Genomic DNA, 26,776 nt, shown 5'->3' on the forward strand with positions numbered 1-26,776 from the left:
ACACCACTCAGTCAATTATACTACAGTTTCCCTCCCTCCCTCAGTTTTACTTCTGCCTTTTGTGAATGCAATTGTTCTGTTTGATATTAAATGCCAGAATGGAAAATAGAGTAGATAAAATTCACAGAAGCATGTAACTCTGGAACTCAGTAGTTTAAGTTTGTAAACCATTGGTCTTAAAATGGATCATCAGTGCAATCAGAAGGAACTGGTTGGACCATATATTAATTTGGGGGCAAATGTAATGGGGACATTCCAATCAGAGCACCATGGTAATAAAAACTGTAAAGACTTTTGTATAAGTCTGCACATAAGATTCAATAATTACCAGAATACAACATAAAATCACTTTTAAAAAATAACAAGTTTTATAGGAGAACAAGACTAAAAATTATGCATGCAGTAACAAATGGGGCACTTCAGAACTACCATCTTTATTCTGAATAATTTGCGACTGATCACAGTTACTTCAGCACCACGAAAAACATTAGACATTCATTTCTTACCCTTCTAACAACGCAGAACTTTAAAGAATGGGAGTTAAGGCTAGCAAAATGTATATCCTTTAATATCAAAAACAACATACAAAAGATGATGTCTATAAAGATACTTAAACATGTCAGTGTTATCAATATTAGCACACATTTTAGTATAAAATCACTCTAATCTTAGCATATGCAGTTCTGAAACATTAAAAATGTCAACACAATATACATATGTAAGACTAAAAGGCATACTGGAAGTATGACAGAAGTTTACACAACTAGAAATTCACTGGCTGTCTGGTACTGTAACGGTGCTGTGCTTGTCAACAGTGAAACACACAAATGAAAACAATTACTTTTTCCTCAGCTGTCTCCCACATTCCAGTGCTACAGCTCCTGTAGTTAAATGCAGAATGTTTGTGTATGCCCTGGTCAAAACGCATTGTATTTATATACACATACATACACATGCTCTTCATATCAGAGGGTCACTTCCGACAGGAGAGTGAAGATGCCTGGAAGTCAGCTTCCATAACACTTCCAGCTCCCCAGAGGGGAACCCGGGCGCCAAGCAAGGCAGCACCTCTGCTCCCTGCTCAGAGAGGACGGCTGAGCCCCACTACGTGGGCTCCCATGCAGCAAGCAGCGAAGCAGGGCACTGGCCCATGTCAGCACTGTGCATGAAGAGCCAAAGGAGAAAAATGTCAGTTGTCTACCTCATCTGATCCTGAATATACCCTGAAGGATGGCCACAGAATGGCTACATCATCTTTGAGTTCAGTGAACAATTTAGGAAGGTCCATTAATGGTCGCTGAAAATAAAAACTCAGGAAAAAAATTAAATGTTAATGCTGAACAAAGATCTGGATGAAAGAAATTCTAACAAAGAGTATGTTAATTTGAAGTCTTGGTTTGAGACTTGTACAGGTCTTCTAACATGTAGCCAGAATAAATTCAACAATACTTTTTTTATTAATTATACATTGTATATTGTTGCATAGCTTAGATGTAAATAAGAACCTGAAGGGTTTTCATTATTTAAGACTCTTTGCTGAACAGCTGTATTAAGATTTACAAGGATCTCATACCTACTGAAAAGAGGTAAGTGTCAGCCACACACAAAAACAGCCCCTTGCTCAAAATTCATCTTGGTTTTCAAGATCTGGTGTATTCAATTACAGCATAAAGTAGGACTGGAAATTTCACACTGCCATTTTAAGTGAACTTTCTACCCAATTTCTTCTGAAGCTCACACTGAGAACATTTAACAGAAAAAAGACAATTACTCCGTTTATAGGATGGGAGAACAATGTCTATGAGAAGTACTCTATGAACTGTTCTAAAGAAAGGGATAAATCTGAATGATTTAAGGGTTTTCTTGAACTAAGCTAGTATTTTAATTTTAGAATCTATCCCCAACAATATTAAATCTGGCATGAATTATGTCATCAAAACATGAGTTCAGCAGGTTTCCCATGAACAGGTTTTCATAACAAAAATTAAATTGTTACAAAAATGTATTTACATTTACTCAGTCAAAATAAAAATTGACTATTCAGTGCTTTTCTCTCCTAGTTTTCAGGGTAACAACTGTTTCTACATTATTCAATCATTTTTTTCATAAATGTACTAAATAGTTGCTATTTGTGTTGGGTTTTTTGTGTTTGGGGTTCGGTTGGGTTTTGCTTTGTTTTTTTTTTAAAGGGAGACAGCTAAGCTTATTTTTAAAACCTCAGGGCATACAGAATCCACTATATCTCTAAGTAAGCTTCTCAATGGTTAGCCTCACCGCGAACAATCTGAACTTCACTTCCATTTAACCTACATCTTACCTAGCTTTAGAACACAATCTTCTTATGCTTATGTCCAATAAAGAACATTTTCTATTGGACATTTTCCCCATAGATACAAGCTAACAGTAAAGATGCTAACAGAATTCTCATGCATTAATTTACTTTTTTTACCTTTCCTGAAAAGTCTTTTTTTTCTGAAGCCTTTCCAATTTTAGCATTGTTTTTAAACAAGCACAGGCTTCAGAAAGAGATTCATTATTCCAACATCATCACACCAACATAGCTTTCTTACCCCTAAACTCTGTTTCCCTCTTTGATATCCCATTCACTGGCTGGTTTTAATATAGTAATCTCTCCTGAACAATTTTTCACTCATCATACCCTCTTTCTAAGGTCTCTGCATTTGGTTTTTGTTTTGGGTGGGGTTTTTTGTGTGTTTTGGGTTTTTTTTGGGTTTTGTTTGTTTGGTTTTTTTAATGCGTCCTTCGTATTTGTGAGCATAATCTACATTTTTACTCACTCAAATATGAGAGTTTGGATTTTGATGTACAGGTATGTTTTTAAAGGGTATGGCAATAATTAATCCATACTATTTCTGTATTATTTCTAAAACTTAACAACAATTACTTTATATTGTCTCCCAGATAATTTATATGGATACAGAGCAGCAAATCAGGAAGATGCCACAATTACATCAAGATACCTGGTCACAATGATTTCAAATTGCATCAGTGCTAAAAAGCAGCCTTGGTTTCGGTTGAAAACTCAACACTAGAACACATGAAATGTAAGTTCTGTGATGAATACTAACTTTTCATAACAAAGCCATAGGAAACAAGAGGCTTTTATTACACTTACTCAACACCTTTTGCATTGCCCAAATAGACAATAATACTGGGTAACATGTTCTACAGAAATACTTCAGACAACAGCAGCATAGGCTGTTAACATCGTTTTTGTAGTGAAGGCAGCACTTTGTAGTCTATTAACAATACTATGAATATTTCAATCAAAGTTTTAGAAGTACTTACGAGGTGCAGAAGCACAAGTCCCAGTGAACCTAAAGAGACCTCTGTTTTACAGATTGGTTTGGGGTATTTTTCCCACCTCCGAGTCCCTCCCATGCACCTCTACCATTTTAAGATTCAATTCTTTTAAAACTCACTCACATAAAGCAGGGATTGAAATTCTGCAATATGAAAAAGGTATGAGCTTTGGTCTCCAATAATTAGCATGCTTTGCATGATTATTTTTAAAGAACTTTTATAAGTTGATAGATATAAACATTCTATGCAATAGTATTGCTAATATAATGTTTTATATCACAAACATACATGGGCTTTCTGAGCACTTTACTACAACTCTGGGAAAAAATAATAAAAATAGAAAAGAAAATAAAAGTTATGATTTTAAAACAGTATGCCTCCGTGGCTTATGTAAAGAACAGGTATTGTTACTAATTAAGAAAATGCACTTAAATGTGCATTTTGTCTTCAGATCACATTTAGTTTACTCTTTGCTATGACACTTCCAAGAAAGAAAACAAAAATTATTGTTATTGAGTAGACCTGAAATAATGATTAAGTATTCCACTGCATTGCCGATCCATATCCACAAATGAACAATGTACTTGAAAGTGTTTTATGATAAACTGAAAAGCAGTGTTTTCATCTCAAAGTATTATGCTTTCAAATATTTTTCAGAGAAAGAGGTTTTCAGAAATACCTGCTTGACAAACAGTGCATAACACCTAAGAATACATAAGTAATAGGGTCATATGTTTAGTATGTTAAGCAAGAAATAGGACATAAAGACATTTCTTTATATTTGAATAAAATATGGAGCTATATCCTACACACAATTGAACACAGCTATAAAGACCTATAATAAACCTACATGTTCACTTAGTGCAAAAAAATCTTCAATCACTGAATGTCATTTTAATAGCTTGTATATATTTCCACATTAAAAAAAAACAACTTATTGCACTTAGAGTGTATCCTTTAAAGCTGTCTTGGTTTTAAGACTAAAAAAAGAACCTAACAAGTACAACAGAATAATTTGAAATTTAGTCTAATTCACAACACTGCTGCAAAGTATTGCTGTCAGTACAATTTCAAAACTACCAGCCATTCCAAGGATTAGCTGAAAAAAATGTACACATATACATTAATAGTATTGCCTTCAACAAATAAAAAAATCTATCATTCAGCAGCTTTAATTCTGAATGTGTTTGTACTTGGAGCTTAGTTTGCACATATTCAAAACCTGTGCCCATCAAAAATTTCATCCTTAATGTTCTTTGTTTGGGCTGCTGTGAAAAGGTGAATGCAAAAACAGGTGAGTGTTTTAAGCAAACTGAGCTGACTGGGGTATTTAGAGAAAATTAAACAGATGTTTAATAATTTAGCTTTCTAACACACAATTATTTCAGCAAGAGTTAAAGCAACCAAAAAGATGCATATTCATGTTCATGATATAGAATTGTAAGACTGTAAAACAGCATGAGACACTTCAAAAGAAATCAGTCATAAGAGCTACTACATTTTCGAGTATAAACACCCACGGTGAGCCTGCATTGAAAGGACCATAAAAGCTATTGAAGAATCCTGGGTCAGTGAACCAAAAACAGCTTTCACCACTTCCAGAAACAGGTTCTGATGCGTTAAAAAAATATTCTCTTCACACACAGAATCACTACACACGTACACACTAATGCTACAAAACTTCAAATACCTTGAAAATGTGGTTTGAAATCAAACTCAGTGACTCCTCAAAAAAAGTTCAACGGTATAAAAGATTCTTATAGCAGTTTTGCAATTTGAGCAATAGTTCAAGACTTCTTTAGTATCTTATAGTCCAAAAAGTACAAATCTAGCTTCGGTAGAAGAACGTCAGGCTGGAACAGGAAAAGAAAGCATCAAAAACCAGATTCCATTTCTTTGACTGGCTTTTCTGTAGTGTCCGACATAAAAGTGGTTTCGTTTTCCAGCATTTTCTCAGTAGTTTCTCCATCAGCAGGTTTTGCTCTTTCTTTTAATTTCTGCCGTTCATGGACCCAGGGGATCAAACATAATACAGCCCCGCCAATCAGGGGAGGGACCCCAGCCAGGTAGAATGCTATATCATAGGTGCCAAGGTGATCATGCAGCAAACCTGGAAAAACAGAAAGTTACCACAGATAAATAATGGGGCCTTGAGAGTCTACAAAAGACATGTCTTTTCTCTGGATTCAGAAACTTGAGAGCTAGCACAGATGATAACCACTGATCTGACTACCCGATGGCCAAACATAGGTATATGTAGGTAGAAAGGTATTCCAGAGTTGATTTAAAGACTTCAAGCAACAAAGAACTCGGTAAGTCACCACTCGACTGCTTAGTTACCACCCATCATTTAAAACACATACCATATTTCCTATTTGAAAGTTGCTTATTTTAGCTTCTCTAGCACTTGAATCTTGCAATGAGTTGGAGAAATTCTCCCTCTTTTGGTAACGCTTGCCTTTGATCAAGGTGCCTCAATCTTATTCTAGATATACTGCATATATTGCATTCCTGGTAGCCTCTTATTAAAAAGTATGTTTTCCAGCAATTCACTAATTGCTCTCTCAAAAAATCCTCCCATTAATCAAATTCTATTTAAGTATTAATAGCTGTGATAACGTATCCAGATCAGGAAGCATTTAGTCTATGCTGTTCTAGCTTTAAAATGTTGTTCTTTATAATGCTGCATAGTTCAGTTACATCTTACTAAGTATCTTTCAGTAGCACTCACAAGACCTTAGGGTAAATTATGATTGAAAACCATCAGTGGTAAGAATTATAGCTTAAGCTATTTCCACCTCCCAAATAACTTCCAGTTTTCATCTTCAAAACCTGTACTTGGTCAGTATCCCACCAGAAAATGAAAAAAGCCAGTGTTCCTACTTATAAGAAGCAATTAAAGTAACTGGAGCTTTTATCCTCACAATTGTTTTTGCATGAGCAAATTTGAGTCCAATTAATTTTCAGATTCTAATGTGGAGTCCTTCTGTAACAAAATCAACATAAAGGCTGTCACCTCAACAGTATGGAAAATGTCAGGTCCTCAATCCAACTGGAATTCTATCTTTCCAGGAATGTTTTTACATCTGCACAGCTTAAAAAAAGGCTGAAGCAAACGTTAAAGAGTACAGTAAATTAACAACCCACGAGCAGCAGTTAAATTCACCATATATTCTGGAGTCAGTACCGAGAAAATTCCAAGTAAGTGCACTGCATATGATGTAGGAATGGAAAATATGGCCAAAAAGCCATGCAACCATAGAAACATACTCACTGCTACAGACCATATCTATACTTACCTGCAATGGGTGGACCAACTGTCATCGGTATTGACATGAATCCTAATAGAAATCCTATGGCCTGGGAGACATCCTGAGCCCCAACAAGCTCAAAGGCAATAGGAGCCATAATGCAAATGAAGCACCCATCAAACAGGCCCATGAAGACACAGACAGCAATGAGACCTCCAAAGACGTTGCACAGTGGAATCATCATAGACATCAGGCCAATACAGAAGAATGAGACCACCTAAACATGACCAAGGAAAAAATATAAAAGCATGTTGCATCAAATCAGCAAAGATTAAGGGAACAGATGAGCTTTCTTGCATTTGTAGTGAATTAAACTGTCTACCTGTATTTACTTTAAAATAAATATAAGCAGTCTCCGTGGATTACTACCATCTGAGGTTACATACCAAGATAAAAGAAACAAATGTAACTATCATGACGTGCAATCAAAGAAATTCCACTACCCATTTCACAAGTTTTCAAAATGCACTTGTAATCGACTATCCTGCACTAATTATGTAAGGCCATTTCTCATGCACCAACATGTTTTGAAAAGTTACTCTGCTCTTTTCACTTATGAAAGCCACAAAAATAGCAAAAGTTTAATATAGCTAAATCACTATAATTAGACTCCTCACTGTTGTAATTTAAGTAAAAATATCAGTATTGTGAGTAACTACTTCTGGGTGTTTATATTCCACAGAGGTAGTATTTTAAAGTCTCATTTCAATTTTTCCATATGAAGTTATCTTGCTGTATTCCTGTAGCCATGCATACTTACAAAGACTTTGTATTATAATTTAATCTAAGATTATTATTTGTTTGTTGTAAATTAAAGGAATAAAACTGCCTTTCAGCAAAATGAAGCAGAATTAAAAAGAAAATGCACCATTCACATGTTGGCATAGGAAACCAATTTCCCACCTAACTGCACAAACACATTTTCCAAACATTATGCATTGGTCATTTGTAGACCATTAAAGAAAAACAAGGTCACTTAAAAACTACTAGACATCACAATTTTTTAACATAAGTGACACTAAATAAATTACTTTATTAGGAAAAGTCTTTAAGCAGACAGCTAGATGAAACTTAACTTTCAAGACAGCATAACAATTTTTTTAGGTAAGGTACTTCATTTGGCGTACTGAAGAAAAACTGTTGTGAAGCATCTGAAGCATGGTACAGAAATAGAAACACTGAAGAACTAGGCTTCTTATAGGAACTCAAGGACAGAGGTAAAGAAATTCTCAGTTCTGTGTATTCTGATACAGAAAATACAAATATTATTTGAGATGAGCTTATATCTAAGTAGTAATGTGGTTGTCTGTAGACAAACTCTAAACAAGATATTGTTGACCAGATTCTTTGTTTTATCACATTAAGGTAAAAGCAGCACTAAAACCAGAATGGCTAAACTTTGTATCCAGAAGAGACAGAACGTATCATGCTGTTACTAAAGACAGAATTTATAAAGCAAAATCCAGCAAAGCAGGTCCCTAACAAAGAATGCAGAATCAGAAGATGAAGGCTGAACTTGCTGGGTAGAACTCTTGTAAGTTGTTCAAGTATAAGACAGTAAAGTTCCAAGACAAAAAAGGTTTCATTTGCATTAGTCAAAATTAATTCTTAAGTAGTTTTTGCATGAGATAGGATGATAGTATGAACTGTTGGTCAAGGCAGAATAATACTTGAGGTGAACATCCACTTTCCCTCAAAAATGCTGATTTGAAACAGGAGAGCTGAAGGTGCTGGGGCATGACTTAGCAAAAGTTAACATGTTTTTCCTGCTTAAAACTAGGTGAAACCAACAGTACTCAGAAGCACCTAGTTCATGCCCTAAACAAAAGTCCATAGTTCTCAGTTCTAGTTACTCAAGAAAAAGAATTAAAAAGCTCATAGCTTTATTGCAAGTTTGGTATTTGCACTTTGGAATTCATGTAACATCTCAATGCTGCCTTTTTATTTTTTATCTTGACATTTCCTGAAAGTGTAACAATAGGTATTAAATCAATGCAAATGAATGAGATACAGTCCCAGTCTCTATCATCAGGGGATCTAATTTTATCTAATTATGGCAGCAAATACTCCATCTTCAGCAAGGTGGTTCTTTGCTAAGAATTTTTGTTTTCAATAATGTAGTACAGATAATAGCCATTAGATGTCTCCCCTGTTATTCATTTTAAAACAACAAAACAGGAACACCCAGCGGTTGATAACATCCAAGTTACTAACTAAAGCTTTTCCAAAAACCTACACTAACACTGCTACTTTCTCAAAAAAATATTGTTTATAAGCGCAGAGGGGAAAAAAGTGTATACCCTCCTTCATCCCCAAGCTTCAGCATTTCTGGAAGCTGTGACTCTTTCTCCAAGTAACCCCCTCCATTCAGCAATATCTCAACTAAGCACCTCATATTCCCATAGCTTTACCCTTGTGCACTATGCACAGAACATACTTAACACCAAATTATCACCTATCAAAGATAAAAAGATATTCAAAATCCTTAACAGATGAACATAGGGAAATAAAGTAATATTTTTGCAACCATTATGAAATCATGGGATAAAACAGGGAAAGCAGAATCTAGAGAATCCCCAAAGGTTCTCTCACTCACATACTAATGATTAATAATTTCTTTCTTTACCAGCTGAAAACAGCCAGCAAGTAGTAGACATGATTCGTCAGCATTAAAAAGAGGAAAAAAAGAGCACCTGCAACTAGAGCCTTCAGAATACTGTTTGTATATTCCTTCAGAACAGTGTGCAGACATACCTGTAAATAAACTTTTTTTGCACCAGGAATATAATCTGCAACTCTGCCAAAGATCAATCTGCCAGCTCCTGAAGTAATGCCCAGACACAGCAGAAGCACTTCTTCTGGCACTCTGTCACCAAATCTGTCTTCTACATGCTTCATCTGTTTAAAAAGAAGGTTGAGAAAATAAACTGGCTTTAGAATCAGAAGGAAGATAAACCTTAGAAAATTTAAGTAGGAGTAATCTGTGAATCTCAGACTTACAAATATGGCTACAAATGGTCAACTAACTTACTCTGCTTCTACACATTTTAAAATAAGTTTCACACTGGCTTATCAGTATTAAGTGCAATACAATAAAAACAATCTGAAATGTGTTGTTGCTTTATTCACAATTAAGGAACTTAAAAGAAAACAGCAAGACTGCATTTAATACCAAGAAAACTGAAGGGAAACTAGAAGTGTTCTCCACAACCACATCTAATTTACTAGTCATAGATTTAACAACGCAGAATCCACAAGGACTGTCTAGAATGGGTTGCTTCACTGGCTGGGGCATGCTCTCAGGTCTGAAGGTACTGAGTGAGTATCACCACAGTACTGTTCAGTGCATTAAGACAGAGATACATGCTACCAAACTTGCAAAGGAGCTCCAGGCAGGAACAAGAAGCAGAGGGGCAGACAGCTGGAGGCCAGACAGTGCAAGTAGGAAGGGCCTTCCAGCCTGCCTCATCCCAACATCCATGACATCCAGAGGCAAGGACGAAGAGGAGCAGGAACCACCTGCAGTGCCAAACACAACAGCAAGCGCTTCCAGGAGAGGGTGCAGCTACATCAGCAATGACTAGGGCAGACTGGAAGAATGATTTATCAGCCACTTCAACCTAAAGAACTAAAGCAACTGACTGACAGTAGACTATCAACTACAATGTGATGAACTACCAGTGTCAGTAATTCTAACCTTTCAAGTCACATTAAAAAAAAAACACTAAAAAAAACCATACACACACAACTGGCTTGATGGATTTGGATTTTTTTTAATATTCTTTCTGGTTCCACACCAGTTTTTGTTGGGTTGCATTTGGTTTGGGTTTAGAGGTTTTGGGGTGGCTTTTTGTTTGTTTTTTGGGGGGGTTGTTGTGGGTTTTGGTGTTTGTTTTCTTAATCAAACATGAGGACTAGAAATTACCTGTAAGAAATATTTTTTGCACAATCACTTTGAAACATGCTTGACAATACCAAATATGCCAAAGCAGGCATTAGAAGATGTAAAATTAATTTGCATAGTCCTGTGATCTCTGTGCTTATAACTAGTTCTGAACAAGAAACTGTAAAGACTCAGGTGTGAAGAAGCAACCAGAATAAACTGATTTTAAGTAAAGACGTAGTAAAAACATTTGAGAGACAAGGTGACCACAGGCTGACAGACCTGTATGGCAAAAGCTGCACACCGATTTTTGTTACTAATTCTGATTACATGATACCACTTCAAACTAGAGATACCTTGATTTCCTATCTATAAAATGGAAAAGTTCAGTTTTAGTAAATATTTTTAGAGCAAAATAGTCCAGATTCTTTCCTGGCCAGAGTGTTAGTACACAAGCAGAGCCTTTTTTGACCCGAACGTAAAAAGGATTTGCTGAGCAATGGCGATTCTCTCAAGTAAAAAAATCAGTTGGGTTTTATTTACATGTCACAAAGTCTATTAAATCTAATATTAATTTGTCCAATATAATTGATTTGGTCAGAAAGGAAATAAAAACAAGGGTTAGTGGGTTTGTTTTTAAAGATTAACTTCTAACTTCAATTGAAGACAGAAGCTTGCTCTTTTCTATGTTTTAGTTTATTTTTTTCTTTAAGACACATTTGGGAACAGAATCTGAAGTTTTTCATCTGGAACGATATTTAAACATAAAAGATATGTTGTTCTATTTATTCCCTTTCTGTCAAAGGTGAGAAGGTGAAAAGCTGACAGTTTTCCTACACCCACCTTTATGTGCCTGTTAACACCTGCTATCGCAGCCCATGAGAGAAGCCAAGGTGTTTTCTGCCATTCTCGTCACCTGTTCCATGTTTCTGCAGCCTCTACCTTGTTTAATTAACAGACCTGATTCATCCACTCCCCAGAGGCTTTCAAAGAGGTAAGATAAAGCTCTACATCTAGATAACTATTAACCCTGCGTCTGCAGCTGAGTAACTGAATTTCTCAAAGCAGCACCCTGAGGGTAAAATGCTGTCCTCTTAGATCAATGGGGGGAAACACTGGATTCAATCAACTCCTTAAGAAGGAAAATAACCCCTACTCATCTCAGTCTTCAAATATCTAAATTAATATTTATTTTTTTAGGTTTCACTCCTCTTAAGCGTACCATAACCTTAAAGAGAGCTTCCAACTAAATGTAAGGAGAAACTTTTTTCCCCAGGAGGGCAGTAGGCAGTGGCACAGGCTGCCCAGAGAGCTCCTTCAGTCTCCTTCCTTGGAGGTTTTCCATACCCAAGTGCACAAAGCCCTGAGCATCCTGGTCTGATCCCAGAGCTGACCCTCTGATCCTTAACAGCATATTCAATCTTCAATGATACAGTCACTAAGTAAGCTGTAACTAACAGCAGTATTATTAACTGAATATCTGAAAATACAGTGATTCAGGATTAATACAAGTACTCTAAGCACTAACTCATTATGGACTTAGAGACATTTCTTGTAACTATAGGTTAAATGTATTTATGATGAAGTAGCTCAAACAAGATTTCCACAGATTTTTAGCTGATAGAACTACTCAAAAATCCCATGATGGGCAATTACTTATGAACCTTCACAGGCAGCATCTCATCCATTAACACTCTTGTCACCACAGAATTATACAGGCTGTAATTGTATGACTCTTTAGGCATTAACTACAGCAGTCAAATGGGACCCAGGCACACAGACACATCAAAGGCGAAAGCATTTCCCTGTGGGTTTTGCCTGTTCTCAGTAATGTCGCTAACTCTTCAGTCAGAGCTGTGTGCATGCTGAATTGCAGGTCTGATTTTTCCAAATGTAGAAGTGGCCTGTAATTTTCCCTGAGCCAACTAGTACAAGATTTTCCAGACTAGCACTGCTTCTTTACTATTTTAAAATCAGTTATCTTTGTAAAATCCAATTTTCCAGATCAAGACAGAGTGGACAATATAACTGAATGCATCCCTGGCACCAGCATTCCATCTTATACCCTTGCTCTGTATTATCTGTATGTCCAAATTCTCATTACTATTAAGATAAGACTAGAAGAAAGATTAGCCACTTGGTAGTGGCTGGAATGCTTTCAGATATACTGTCTTGGCTAACCTCTCTCCATCCAACCAAGATCCCAATTTTGCCAAGTTCTTCCATTCAACACACACACATTTTAACTATATTCATGCACCGAATCAAAGACAGAGCAAACTGAGTGTAGCTCTAGTTTCTTTTTCCAAATACAAAGAACCTGAACAAAGTGATAATGAACTAGTAAGAAACAATTCTGTCAACTGCTTTCATCCTGTGTATATTCCATTCTGGGAATTCCCCATCAACTAAGGCTTTAGTAGGCTAAATGCAATGCAATCTCTTTCTCACTGAAAAAGATGGCCAACAGCAATATATAACCTAGAAAAGTTTGAGCACATAAAACCCACTGTTTTCTTCAAGCCCTGATGTCTGACACTGTCCTGGTTTCAGCTGGGTTAGAGTGAATTTTCTTTCTAGTAGCTGGTATAGTGCTATGTTTTGGATTTAGTAGAAGAATGTTGAGAACACACTGATGTTTTCAGTTAGTCTAAACACTACTTAGCAACAAGTCAAGGATTTTTTAGCTTCTCATGCCCAGCCAACAAGAAGGCTGGAGGGGCACAAGCAGTTGGGAGGGGACACAACCAGGACAAACTGGCCAAAGGGATATTCCATATCATGTGACATCAAGCCCAGCATGTAAACTGGGGGGTGGGGGGGGTGGCTGGCCAGGACAGGTGGATCGCTGATCAGGAACTAACTGGATATCAGTCAGCAAGTGGTGAGCAACTGCATTGTGCATCACTTGTTTCGTATATTCCAATACTTTTATTATTGTCATTTTATTGTTATTATTATCAGTTAGTTTCTTCTTTTGTCCTATTAAACTGTTCTTATCTTAACCCAGGAATTTTACTTCCTTTTTTTCTGATTCTCTCCCCCATCCCACTGGGTGGGGGGAAAGTGAGTGAACAGCTACATGGTGCTTAGTTGCTGGCTAGGTTTAAACAACACGCTCATTCAGAACCAGTGTAAGGATAAAAGGAAACGTTTACAGACTACTGCTGGTGCTGTCTGTAAATTGGAGATACTACTCCTAACTGCTCCAAACTAACAGTTTCCTGAAAAAGCTGAGGGAGGTTCTTCTGGTTTTGATTATTCTTTCCCAAACAGGAGCCTACACAAGCTTTTCATTCTTCATGCTTTCCAGAAATGTACAAGTTGTATAGAAATCCAGGCAAAACTGTGATTCCTTGGAATGCAAAGTGGTGAGCCATGCCTGTAAGTAACAAAGATGAAGCTTTGCCTGAGGTGTCAGATGAATCTAAAACATAATCTTACAGGCAAAAACTGTGATTAGATTCCATCTCTGATCACAGTGCTCATGGTATGGAATCTGCCTTGAGGTATTAGCACTTGTAATATCCAGAACTGTTTTAATAATACTGTTTGTTCAGTACTTAATTGGCCCTCTTATCCATGCAATAATTTTAAATCCAGGCACCCAAAATAATTCTAGACTTGTATAACTTAAGACTTAACCATCAATCTAGGCACAGCAATACCTCCATAATCTATTGATTTGATTATTACTACCATGGCCTTCAAAAACCCATTCAGTATTAGTAGAAGACATGATGGCCTTATTCCATCACTCAATATATATTTTTTTCCAAGCTGCAAGTGCAAAAAGGCAAAAAAGAAATAAACTAAGTGCATGTCCAAGTAAGGGTATTAGCAATTGACAGGACGCAACTGGAGCGGGTATATGTAGTAAAATTATACGGGTGCTCATCTTCAAGACTACAGCTAGATCCTCCAAATTTCAGAAAACTAAAAGCTTACGTTTATTCCACGCACATCTCCTGAGAAAAGGACAGCCTTACTGATGATGCACAATCTTTCTGTGCTGTTAGTGCCATCACACAGCAGCCCTCCTTCAATGAACAAGTCAACCACATGCCTGACTGAAAAAGCAGATTCCTTCAAAGGCCTGAGAAAAATATTAACTGGTGCCTTGATAAAGATATATAAAGAATTTTGCAGTGAACTGTCATGGAAGATTGAAAGTGTCAGGATATGCCAAAAAACAAAGCATAAACTAACTCTGGACAAGTCGCTGTTTATTCTCTAGGACTCACAAGAAAAAAAAAAAGAGGGGCCGGGGTAGACGGGTGGACACACATGACACGACACTACAAAAATCAGAGAAAGAAACTTGGCTGCCAGAGAACTATATGATACTAGGCACAAGGGAAATCATTTAATGCAAATACATTTCTAGTCCAGACTCCATCAAAGAAACTTTCACTGATGAGCCAAAACCTAGCAAATGAACAAGCAACTCCTGACTCCTGAACATCTACTGAAACAATTATCTTCATGTTAAGGGACATGAAATAGCATTACTAATACCTAATGCAAAGCATTTTTAAGGGAGTGCCATTGTCCTAAGATGGCTACAGCAGCATTTTTTAGAAATTAAGTGCCTTCACATGACAAAAATATGCATATATACATTGTCAAGATAATTCCTGTTTACATACCTGCCACAACAGTGATAATACCTCTTTCTATCTCTGATCAATTTAATCTACATAATGAACAAGGAGAAAAATTAAAGAAACAAGGTGATTATTACATGACAATCCAGAAATTTTCTATTATTCAACTAAGTAAAGCAGATTAAACAGAATAATCCATATAACAAGAAGATTCAGAACAAGTATAATCTGAATTTAAGTAAAACTGAACATAACATTTAACAGGTTAACTGTTAAAACTATTTAATATTAAAAAAGGTTAAGAATTCAGATTAGATTAAGAAACACTCAGGTTGACAATTACATAGCTAAAATTGTTTGGGTTTTCCCAAAAAAACCCTAGTCCTGAAGAAATTTGCCCTAAATAATAATTAAAAAAAAAAAAACCAAAACTCAGAGCTGTTATCTTTAAGAGCATGTGAAGGATGAGCATGATTCCAGAGATCAAAATAGGCAGCCAATAGCATAAAACTTCCATTGGAGAAACCAAGACAATGTTTAACCAATAAACAGGTGTTCTGCTTAAAGTCACAAATGCTAATCATTTTTAAAGCAATTAAACTAGTTCTCAGGTCTTCAGAGGGTGAATGCCAATTGGTAAGCCTGAAAGATATTCAGGGAAAGAAAGCATGCAAGAAAGCATGCTGGGGACTGAGAAAAGCCTGAAGCATGGCGGACAACCCCTACACTGCAGCACAAGACAGTCCATGACTTCTGCTCTTTCCCTCTTCCATTCCATGTCATCTCTGAGGATATTTTCAGGTCCTATCCTCCACTAGTAGCTGCTGGAGGTGCCAACAGAGACTGGATCCCACTGGAGCCACAACAGACAGCATAAAGAAATGGGCACAAGGATACTGGTGGATTGGTGTGCCTTGGGCAGCAGCAGCAAGACAAATAAGGCACACCTGTATCTGGGGAGGCTCACAGTAACTGAGAGCAAGGATGAGGAATAAAGCCAGGGATATGTAAGAAGTGAAGCGTTACACACACAAGGGCTGAGAGTTAAACTGTTAAATAACTTACCCTTTTTAAGCATTTTTTAAATTTATTCCCATTTGTGACTACAATCCACAACTTAGTCCCAGTTCTGTCTGTTCCTTGTGACCCTGAAGCCATGTTTCCTGGGCCTATCTTACTCAAAACTCAACTAGCCACTATGTCCAAAGTTAGCTACTATCAGCAAGTCCTAAAGAGTTACAGGTCAATCACATTAACTTGAATTTCCAGAACAGCAGCAGAAAAGTAAACAAAAGCAGAACTATTCATAAACATCTAACAGGTAACATCATAAGCTAAGTAAGGATCAACATGAATTTGTGTGAAAATAAATAATTTCTCTCTATTTCATGGTGGGTAGCAAACTTTGACAACAGAGGGAAGGACAGATGTAACAAATACTGACCTTGGCCAGCATTTTGAAATTCTCTGAAACAATTCTCATAAGCCAGTTTGGAGTACCTGACTTAAATGGAACAACTGTAAAGATGGATGTTCAAATGTTTGGAAAAGCTATTTTTAATTAGTGATCCACTGCAGAATTGAATATGCCAAAGAAGACTCCATAAAAACCCACCCAAATCTACCACTATTTAAGATTTTCATTAATGATATGGACAGTGAAATAGAGACTATACTTATTCAATTTACATCAAATTATGAGTATTGCAGGCACTGTAAAGAAAAAGACTGGAATTCAAAATGATCTGGGCAACCTGGCATCTCAGTCAACAGTGTGAAATAAATATGATTAGTTTCCCTAAAAACATTAATGTTCAAAAAACACTATATGAGATAAAAATCAGATGCATGAATACAAAATGGAAGAATGATCTGGCAACAGCTCTTTAGAAAGAGAACTGGAGTGTTAGCAGATTGAACTTCAGCATGTTCTAATAATGTCATCATATTGCAAAAGTAATAGAATATACCAATTCATGACACAATGTGACCTTCACATACTGCTCAGTACCAGTAAGGCCTCAGCTGAGGAATTATGTCCTATTTTGGTCATTACTCATTAAAGATGTGGATTATGTGTACAGAGTCCAAAAGAAAGATCAGGCAATAAGCAGAAATTTGATAAGCATGACTTATGAAAAAAGATTAAAAAAGAAATATTTAAAGAGGTCCTTTACCAAAGTAAGTCTGTACTCAAAAAGAACTGGGTAAATTGGATAAGGTACTGGGATACCTCCAGTCTTACGTTCTATGATTCATGAAGTGATTTGATGGATGTCTTAGTATAGTCACAAATAGATACTTACTGAGTGTTATAACTTGCAAACTTTTTTTTGTAGCTCTAGCTTGGTAAAACTCTGCTGCACATTTGATTAAAAGTAACCTTATGACTGAAGGAAGGAATTTCTTGACATGTCCACTTAAATTTTAGACGCGTAATGTAAGTAATTCTTTTCAAATCATTGTGGCATTTTAACTAATGTGATAACGTTATCAGGTTATAACTTACATAATTAAAACTGAGCAAATTATATGATATACTATGATTAAGAAATTATGTAATATCAAAACAATGGATTAAGATATCCTGTACAAATACCCAGAGAAACAAGAAAATACTTCATTAAACTCCGATGATTAACACTGTATGCAATGGACTTATGAAAAAAACACTTTGGCTAATTGTAAACACAACTTAAGATAGATTCACAAAGCAGCCAATAGAAATGAAGCAACTGAAACCCAATATAGCAAGTTCATCCTTTTTACAATATTAAATTAAAAGCTTATAGTATGGATTAATTTTATTTAGCACACTAAGTAAAATTTTAATACAAGTCTGCTGCTACACATCCAGTTTAGTCTTCCTCAACTTTAAAAAAAGACACGTTTTGTACTATTCTACCTTGTGATGATAATGCCTTGGCCTTGATTTACAAACAATCAAGATCAAACTTCATTACCCTAGCTTAAAATTACAAACAATAAGAGAATACTGGGAAGATAAATATAACAGCATATGTTATTTGTCCAGAAACAAGTGCAAAGATATGCTAACAGAAGTGATTTTTTTAAAAAATAAGAACTGTTAGTAGTTAGTTACTTCACTTAAATATCTGATTTCCTTCCTTATTTTTGCCTAAATTAGACATTGCAGGAAATATTTCATAATTTTTATAGAAAGCGTATATTTAGCTTCTGACAATTCAGTTCAGCAAAGCTGAAAGTAAGCTTCCAGTTGACTATATGGGAGGGCAAGTGGGACTAACTGTGTATTAACCAATTAAATGAAGTAATAAGTGGAAAAAGGGGAGTGCTAACACCATTATAATACAACAAGCAAGACTTCTATTAGAATATTGTTAGCTACAGTATTTACATGTCACAAAAGGATGTCTTCTCACTGCTGAACTTAAGATGTCTGCCTTAGACAGCTAGTCCTCTTAACTGATAAAAAAAAGAGAGAGAAAAAAGATTCTTTGAGAGGCAATGCAGAAGCCTGACCATGATGCTCCAAATTGCTCACTGGAGAAGCTTCTTATTCTTTGGACTGTATGGACTAGTCAGTCAAACTAAAGGTCTTCAAGTCAAGTGAGGCAAGTACCCCTCAGATTGAGTAACAGCTACAAGACTGATTCAAGGTCTCTGGAATCTGCCATACTGAAAAACTTATCAGGGGAGAACTTCAGTTCTGTAACTACTCAGACAGGAAGATGACAAAGAGAAACACTGGAAGATGGACTAAGATCAGAATGAAAATAAGTGTTTATTTGCATCAGTGAAAGTAATTAGCCAGAAACAAAAAGCTTTTACAAAAGGATGGGTTTCCATTTTACAAAATAGTGCTTTTACCTCAAGTAAATTGTTCAACTCACCAGTAGAATTTAGAAATAAGATTATCAGACAAGATTGTACAACTCAGTTGTGTGAAGAGAAAGCAGCTAATTACAGTAGCCCCTTCTAAAATTTATGAGCATAAAGATTGTATTTTTTACCTATGCTGAAGTACAACACAATAAGCAACTAACTTGAGTTAGCTGATCAATAAAATAGGGATTCACTCATCTACCTACATGTTACAATGCTGTCACCTTCTGAGAGGTTGACTTCCTTACTCCACAACAGAATTTGTGCTACTTTTATCAAGTCTCTCAGGACTAGACTCCCTAAACTATAGGACTTAGGTGAGTAAAATCAAAACATAGATTCTCAATTTTATTCAGCTGCCACAAAATTCTGAGGCCATCCATAACACTTCAATATTAGAGATCTACTTGTGGACATGGTCACAATCACCTCAACTTTCACAGAGCTTAGCAAAATGCCTGTCTCATTCTACTGGGACACACAGAATAAAGCTCTCACAAGAGTATGAATGCTAGATGGAAGTCCCAAAGATACTGCCAAGTATCTACCAGATCAGGGTCCAGAGAAATTGAATCAAGTAGTCATATTTTCATTTAAAACACAAGAAAGAGATGATAATTATAGTCTCCCCTCCTCATGCAGAGATATAGCCCTTACTCAGGGTACAGGTATTTATGTTCCGTTTTCTTTCCTGCCCAGAGCAATCCAAAACCACATCTCCCTTTTCCTAGAAAATATTTTGCTCAGTCGTAATAACAAATTTTAACTCCATCAGAAAAGAACCTGAAAAATAGCTCACAGTTTGACAATTACTGGCAATCAAATGGAAAGAACTAGGCTTCAGGATTTCCTCAAAGGAAAATTCAAAATACATGGAGAGAAATTCAAAAGTCTGAACAGAATTTAAAAAGCAAAGAAGATTTCTATGCAGCTTTTCTTCAAGCAGAAAAAAAATGGTCTGTATATTAGTGAAGGAGGGTTCTTCACTTAATTTTGCTTACTAGTTTTCTTTACTCTGTATGAGGATAGCACAAAAAAACATCAACTGTGATCTCAGCCTTCTGGGCACTTGTGGAGCTTGAAGAGTTTAGTTCAGGTCAAGGTGCTTCAAGCATCCAAAGACAGGATGCTGAGTTTACCATTAAAATAGTATTAAAAAAAAAAAAAGAGAGACCACACTTTACAATTTAATCTGACTTCAAACTATATGTTCTGTTTGCTATTGGAATAGTTTGTATTATGCAAAAGTACATTAACTAGCATGCTGTTACAGACTGATACAAAAGGAAATCATAACGTAACTCAAATTTTTCAATCTGCTAGTATTGGACAGACCTGAGGAAGACTGCTTTGCTCTTATCCTTCAACATCATTTTATTGTTGGTACCCGAGTATACCTGCTACCTAAGGTATTTTTTTTGCAGACTTTCATTTACTTTCACTTCTAAAAAAAGAGAAAACATTTGTTTTATTCTTTTCAGTTTCTATTCTTTCTGTACTTATGATTTTTATTCTCCTCCAGTACTTATTTGGAAAACAGTCTAAATATGCCTTCATAACAATTACAACGTAGGAAATAATTTATTTCTTTTCCCACCGCCACCCCCAATGTCAAAAGTGGGCAACCTAGCCAAGAATAAATACTGCCAGATCAACATTGAGAAATACTGGGAAAGAAACAGGTGCACAGGATCATTACAGAAGTGGATAGAGGGGGAAAATTTCACTAACCTGGGCAATCAAACTGCAGCAGATGTTGAGATCTGAAGGGAGATAAATTCAAAGATTAGAAAAGCAAGTAAAGCATAGGAAGCCACTGAAAATTTGGGGTCTCGGAGATATCTTCTTAATAATTACATTGGACCTTTACAAAACCAGTGCCTTGTTAGTCTTCCATTGGAAACAGAAATACAGTAGATTAAGTGGATAAGAAAGGTAATAGCGCTAAAATTGACAGCTATACCTCCATTTTTAACTTTTTTTAGATTATCTACAGTAGAGAGAAATACCTGTTTGACGCACAGTTATCTGTTGGTACTGGACATAATTTAAAAGATACTATCCCATCATTACAAAACAGACTAACAGCAGATTCTGGGAAATAAAAGATGTAGTAGACTTCAGATAAACGACTGATGTAGGAGATCTGAAGAAATGAACAGGTTTCTTGAGCAACAGCCCACAAAAGCAAGTGAATGTAGTGATAGAGACTGATTTTTTTTTTCCAGTTTGAGTAAAAAAATGTAGACATACCAATTAGATATTAAACATTTTTTTACACAAAGTTTTAAAAGTAGCAAGTTTATGACATAATACAAGTGACTCACAAAACAAGAGACAGTACTTACCTTATAAGAGCTGAATTTCTTCAAGATGCACTATGTATATGCACTTTACTGTGGATATGCATGTGTTTTATGTATTTAAGTTGATATTTTTGGTTACTAGAGTCCATACAGTATATGTCATACTTTTCCTCATACTTTGTCCTTGATGTCTGAATGCAGCATTTATATCTGTGCTTCTATTTGTCTCCACTGTGGAATCATGGGGCATAGGACTTAAAGGGAAGAGAGGGGTGCAGGATTAGGACTGTACGCACAAAATGCACAACTTGAAGAGCTTCACTTATTGTAAGGTAAGGTATGCAATTCTTCTCTGCTATGGCTCCTTGAGCAGGTACCTGTCCCACTGAAGAGAACACAAAGGAACTACTACTGTCTATGCAGAGATGACCATGGTTACAAGGACAGCAACTGAAACAGTGGTTTCTCAAATGAGGAGTCTAATCTAGAGATGTCACACCTGACAATATTAGTGAACACATCAGCAAAAGAGGCTTGAAGAGTTACAAAAACATTTGTAAGCAATGTTACAGAAGATGACTAGGGTCTTGTTGGGCAGAACATCAACTATTGCAGTGAGATTCAACCTGACTGTCCTATAGCTTGTCCTGATATGGCAGCTCAGATCTCCTTGGAGAATTTGGGTGGCTTCTATACCCTTCATATTTTCCAGTATAATTCTTCTTAATGACCCAAAGGTTTTTCTTCAGGAGGGTGCAGTTTAAAAGTGGAAAAGGGCTATTTTTCTGAATGGGCAGAATAGAGAGACTATTTCATCCTGAATAAATAAGGTCTTTCAGAAACTGAACATAGGGAAGTGAATAGTTTTCAAAGTACAGAGCAAGAATTTCAGGTAAGTTCCTAGAAAAACTGTGGCTACAAAGGATCTCATGAGAGCTTGGCTCTTCATTTCTCCAAGTTGATTGCACAGGAAGACAGTTTTTATTGGCACAAGTTCTAGAGGGTAAAGGTTCAAACATTGAATTTGCACAGCAGAATCTGATCTCTTATTAACAAAAACAAGGCATATCACTGATACAGAGTGAAAAATGGGTACAGACAAGTCAAAATAGCTGGCTGGTAAAGAACAGACTGAAGGACAAATTATCCTGGTTCAATTTAAGAAGGCAGTCAAAGGTCATAAAACAGCTGTAGAGTAGTTAAATCATGACAGGCAAGGATCTTACACTACAGAGGGGAAAGGAGGGGGAATTCAAATCTGGCAACAAAGATCTGCATCATCTATAATCCATATCAGCAAGTCCTCCTATTCATTATGTTGTTTCTAAAGGAAAAAAACCACAGCAAACAAGAAAACAAACAAATCCTCCCCAAAACCCCCACAAACAACAGGCACAAAATGAATGTTCCAGCAAAAGATAGGAAGTATAGACCAGTAGACAGCACTAACTTTTTGTCTGAGAACCAACTATGTGGGCACTGCACTAGACCCAGCAACTTCAAAGTCACAAAACACAGAAGATCTGGAGACAGACTAAGCCACAGGAGGACAGACTAATATTTATCTGAGCTGTCTGATTTTGTGCCCAGAAAATGGGTTTGTTTACATGCATTAAAGAGTCCTTATGACTAACAAAGACTTTACAGATATTCCAACATCTCCATGCCCCTCCCAGGAATAAAACTGTGTCTTGTTAGGATGGTGAAGATTTTGAACACAATTTAGCTTCCACCTGAGAAGCAGATTGTCCAAATGATGGGCCTTTAAGTGCCCATCATCTGTCCTGATTACCTATATCTGAAATACATTGCTTTAAAGCTTCCCTATACAGCAGGACCATGACCTTTCTCTCTGATAACAGAGGATGCAATTACAGTATTGCCCATAGCTACCTTTAAGCCCAAAGATTGTCTAGAGATCAGACTCATGAGTTCTGAAAAGACAGTTTACATTTTGAGGGCACTGTATATGTAACTAAAACCAGTGAGCTTCCCCCAGTGAACTAGTTGCCCTGGATGTCAAAGGTCTCCCACAGACACTTAAACTCTTTTAGAATTTCAAGAAGGCAGAAGCATATATATAAAAAAATACCTGCCTGTGCCAACCTTCAACAGCTCATATGTGATCACAGATATAGCCTGGCATGTAACACAATGTACATTTTCAACTGTTATGTTTTGATCTGCAAGCCTGAACAGGTTCCAGAGCTTACTGCAAGAGAGGTACACCCTTGCAAATGTGGAAACCAAAGATGCCATCATAACCTTCATTACTCCAAGGGAAAAGTTTTGACTGCCAAGGGTCTAAAAAAAACCTATTGAGCTCTTTCATCAGGTCTCTAAATATTTCACCACTATTTTCTGTAGAGAAGATCTGTCTGTATTAGGCAGCTACCTCAAAGACTGGGGTTAAAATCCTCAAAGCTCTCAATAATTCAAATGACAAGGGCCCTGGTATTGTTAATAGTTTTGACCTAACACAAGCTAAGGAACTTCACACATGTGGTAATGTAATAGAAATGCTCAATTCTGAAAATTAAGATATAACAACCAGTCTCTCAATTACATCTAACTTCAGTTCGCAGGTGAACAGGTTTCCCTAAACCTATTCTTTTCTGAAGATGAAAGTGAGTAGTTTCCTATTACAATAGGAAGTTTTCTGGGAAAAAGATATTCTTGGAAGGACAGCTCAAAGACCACGGGAGGTAATGACTAGGAAATGAACTGGAAGGATTATCTAGATGAAAGAGTCCAAGACGACTAGGTATGCTTGGTAATGCAGACTCAAATGCTCAAAATGGCCAAGTGGTCTCCAAAGGAAGCACAGCAAGGTACTCAAGTCTTTCACAGCTGTTTGTGGACTGAGCAGAGCAGAGGATTAGTAGCCTGGTAAGAATGCCCATCATTGCTGGTATTTCCTTCCATCTGTTCCTAAGGTCTACAAAAAAGAGAAGGCAGCTAAACTGATTACCTTCATGCAACATATAAAACCATGGGGAGCAAGGAATCTCCTCTGAATTCTTCCATAGTGTATTCCTGGTTTTCATACAGCAAAGTACAGCACCACAGAGGACATACACACTATGGCGTATTTTATTTCCCAGTGAAAAACAGCTACACTGCTGGCAGCCAGGCTTATTTAGAGGCTGAACCTTCACTTCATTGTTACAAAGTTTCCCCAAGAATCTGAATAGGCAATTTCCCAGTGGCACCCGCAAATCTCATTTTCAAGTAAGATGCCATCAGAGCCTGAGAGTCTGTACCTAACAGTGGTCCTGCAGCTGCTGTATCTTTCTGAAATACCGTTTAGATGGCCAGCTGCTTGGAAGTCTCTTCAATTTTCAATGAGATGCATTTTCTTTTCTGTAGGGTTTAGGGTTATTCCATGCGGGGCCCAGACGACAGGACACCAATATGATGATTAAAGTCGCCAGTTTATTGAGCCTAGCTGATCGTTCTTATACAATTCTCCAAGTTGCTTAGAAGCTTCAATTGGCTGCTGCATGCAAGCATTTGGTGTCCACATGCACAAGCATAAAATATGATTGGTTATATGACTGTACACACGTATAAACATAAGATACAGTTAGTTATACTCACTCTGTACACATGCATAAACACAGGACATAATTGGCTATATTAACTAGAGCATGTGAAACTTGTCTCAGTCTAATTGGTCAAGATAAACTGCCGAATTGAGGTTGTTTGTGCCAAGTTCCCTTTATCATGGAATGTGCACCTGTGCTTTTCTAATTGGGATCTTTCTTTTTCTGTCTTCTTGTTTATTCTGTTCAAGGCCTTCTAAAGGCATCTGGAATGCTCTTGCGACCATGAGCTACTTTCAGGCCCAGAACTAAGTTCCATATAATTGACCCCAACACTTCTCCAATACAGTTGATGAAAATCTTAGAGCAGAATCCAAGGTGATGCTTTGTTTCTCAGTAGCAGTTTCTAGAATCTGAGAGAGTATCTACCTATTTTTTTTCCAAGCATTAAGTCTGCAGTCTCACTTCCCTGTTCCTTGGAGGTCCAGCTGAACCTATTCCTGGCATGTGCAGATTCAGAGAAGCAATGAGTTACTGAATCTTCAGTGAATCTATCTACGGAAGAGAATAAATCCAGTATTTAAATGTCTCCCAGGACAGATTGTCCCAAGGAAGTTGTTGGAAAAAGTGGCCAGGCACACACTATGTTTTCATATCTTAAATATAAAGCACACAGACACAGAACACATGCACTCCACATAGCTACTGCTAACCAAAAATCTCCACATATGCAAGTATGTGCCCATCATGGAATATAAATGTGGATAAGCATCAAAAGTCAGATTAAGTAATTAATCTGTAAATTAATAAGCAGGCAGCAATGCAAGGTGAGAAATATTGAAATCTATTTTTCCTGAGCTGTTCTGAAGTTTTAAGAGTACAGTCAGTGTTATGGTAACTTTCACATTGCTTATCAATTAATGGGTAGCTTTGTACACAAGCCTATAACCACATTTAAACAATAAGCCTAATTTTCAAATACAAAATAGATCTAGCCATTCTTTAAGAGTATGTGTTTTGTTTATAAAAAAAGATTTAGACTTAGAAAGGTAAACTTCATCAATACAGTTGCTTTTTTTAGACTAAAACATGTAATAAATATTTGCACTAATTTGTTCAACTATTCAGTTGTTCAATTCAGTTTTTCATCCCACAAGGTGTCAAACACTATAAAGAAGACAGGACCTATCATTAACAAGAAGCATTTAATAAAAGTAACTGCTAAACTAAACCATGTCTTTGTTAGAAACTGAATTAATGGAGATATTGTAAGTGTCCCAAGACAAATTACTATGGGACTGAAACACTGCACTGAAAGTGGTAAGATGATATTCTCAGTCACACCAGTATTCGTCACAGTGGCTGAGTATTGCAATATCAAAACACAACACAATACTGGGCCACTTTGTAAATGTGTTGTAATTAATATAGTCCTAAACTCAGACTGAACCTTAGTAGTGACCTTAGTCACTGCTTAGAAAAGACTGTGATGACAACACCCATTTTAAGCAGTATTTCTTTTCACCTTGCTAAAAGCGCAAAAAGCAACAGCGTATCTTTTAAACTACCTAACATGTGACCTTATTACAAATTTTAAAAGAATTGACCTATCACACTCATAAGAATTAAGGATGAATGATCCTGATTAAGTACATACTTTTTTAAAGGGTAAGAGAGAACAGCACTAAATGCTTAACATTAGACTGCAATTCCTGAAAAACAGCAGCTCTCTTGATTAGCAGAACAAGCACAGGACAAGTGGCACAAAAACTAGGTATATTTTCTTTCAAATACACTTAATCATTTCCTTGTGAGACAGTCCTTATTAAAAACAACCTGGAAGGAGTATTTTGCATTAATCAGATTTCTGTTGTGGACTCCTAATTTAAATCTGAATGGACTAAACTAATTTTTTTATTTGGCTATTTGCCTA

General features: G+C 36.5%; 1 protein-coding gene across 1 annotated transcript in view; it reads right to left on the reverse strand.

Moving 5' to 3' along the window:
- Positions 1 to 3,615: 3,615 nt before the first annotated feature.
- Positions 3,616 to 26,776, reverse strand: part of SLC16A10 (solute carrier family 16 member 10) — a 75,148-nt gene continuing 51,987 nt past the window's right edge. The window contains exons 4-6 of the mRNA XM_049817880.1: positions 9,390 to 9,533; positions 6,624 to 6,852; positions 3,616 to 5,434 (exon numbers count right to left, since the gene is read on the reverse strand). Of these exons, the coding sequence (XP_049673837.1) occupies positions 5,199 to 5,434; positions 6,624 to 6,852; positions 9,390 to 9,533 (609 nt within the window). The 3' untranslated portion in view covers positions 3,616 to 5,198. The remainder of the gene's footprint in view (positions 5,435 to 6,623; positions 6,853 to 9,389; positions 9,534 to 26,776) is intronic.

Source organism: Accipiter gentilis, chromosome 15, assembly GCF_929443795.1.
Source record: "Accipiter gentilis chromosome 15, bAccGen1.1, whole genome shotgun sequence".
Classification (NCBI taxonomy): Eukaryota; Metazoa; Chordata; class Aves; order Accipitriformes; family Accipitridae; genus Astur; species Astur gentilis.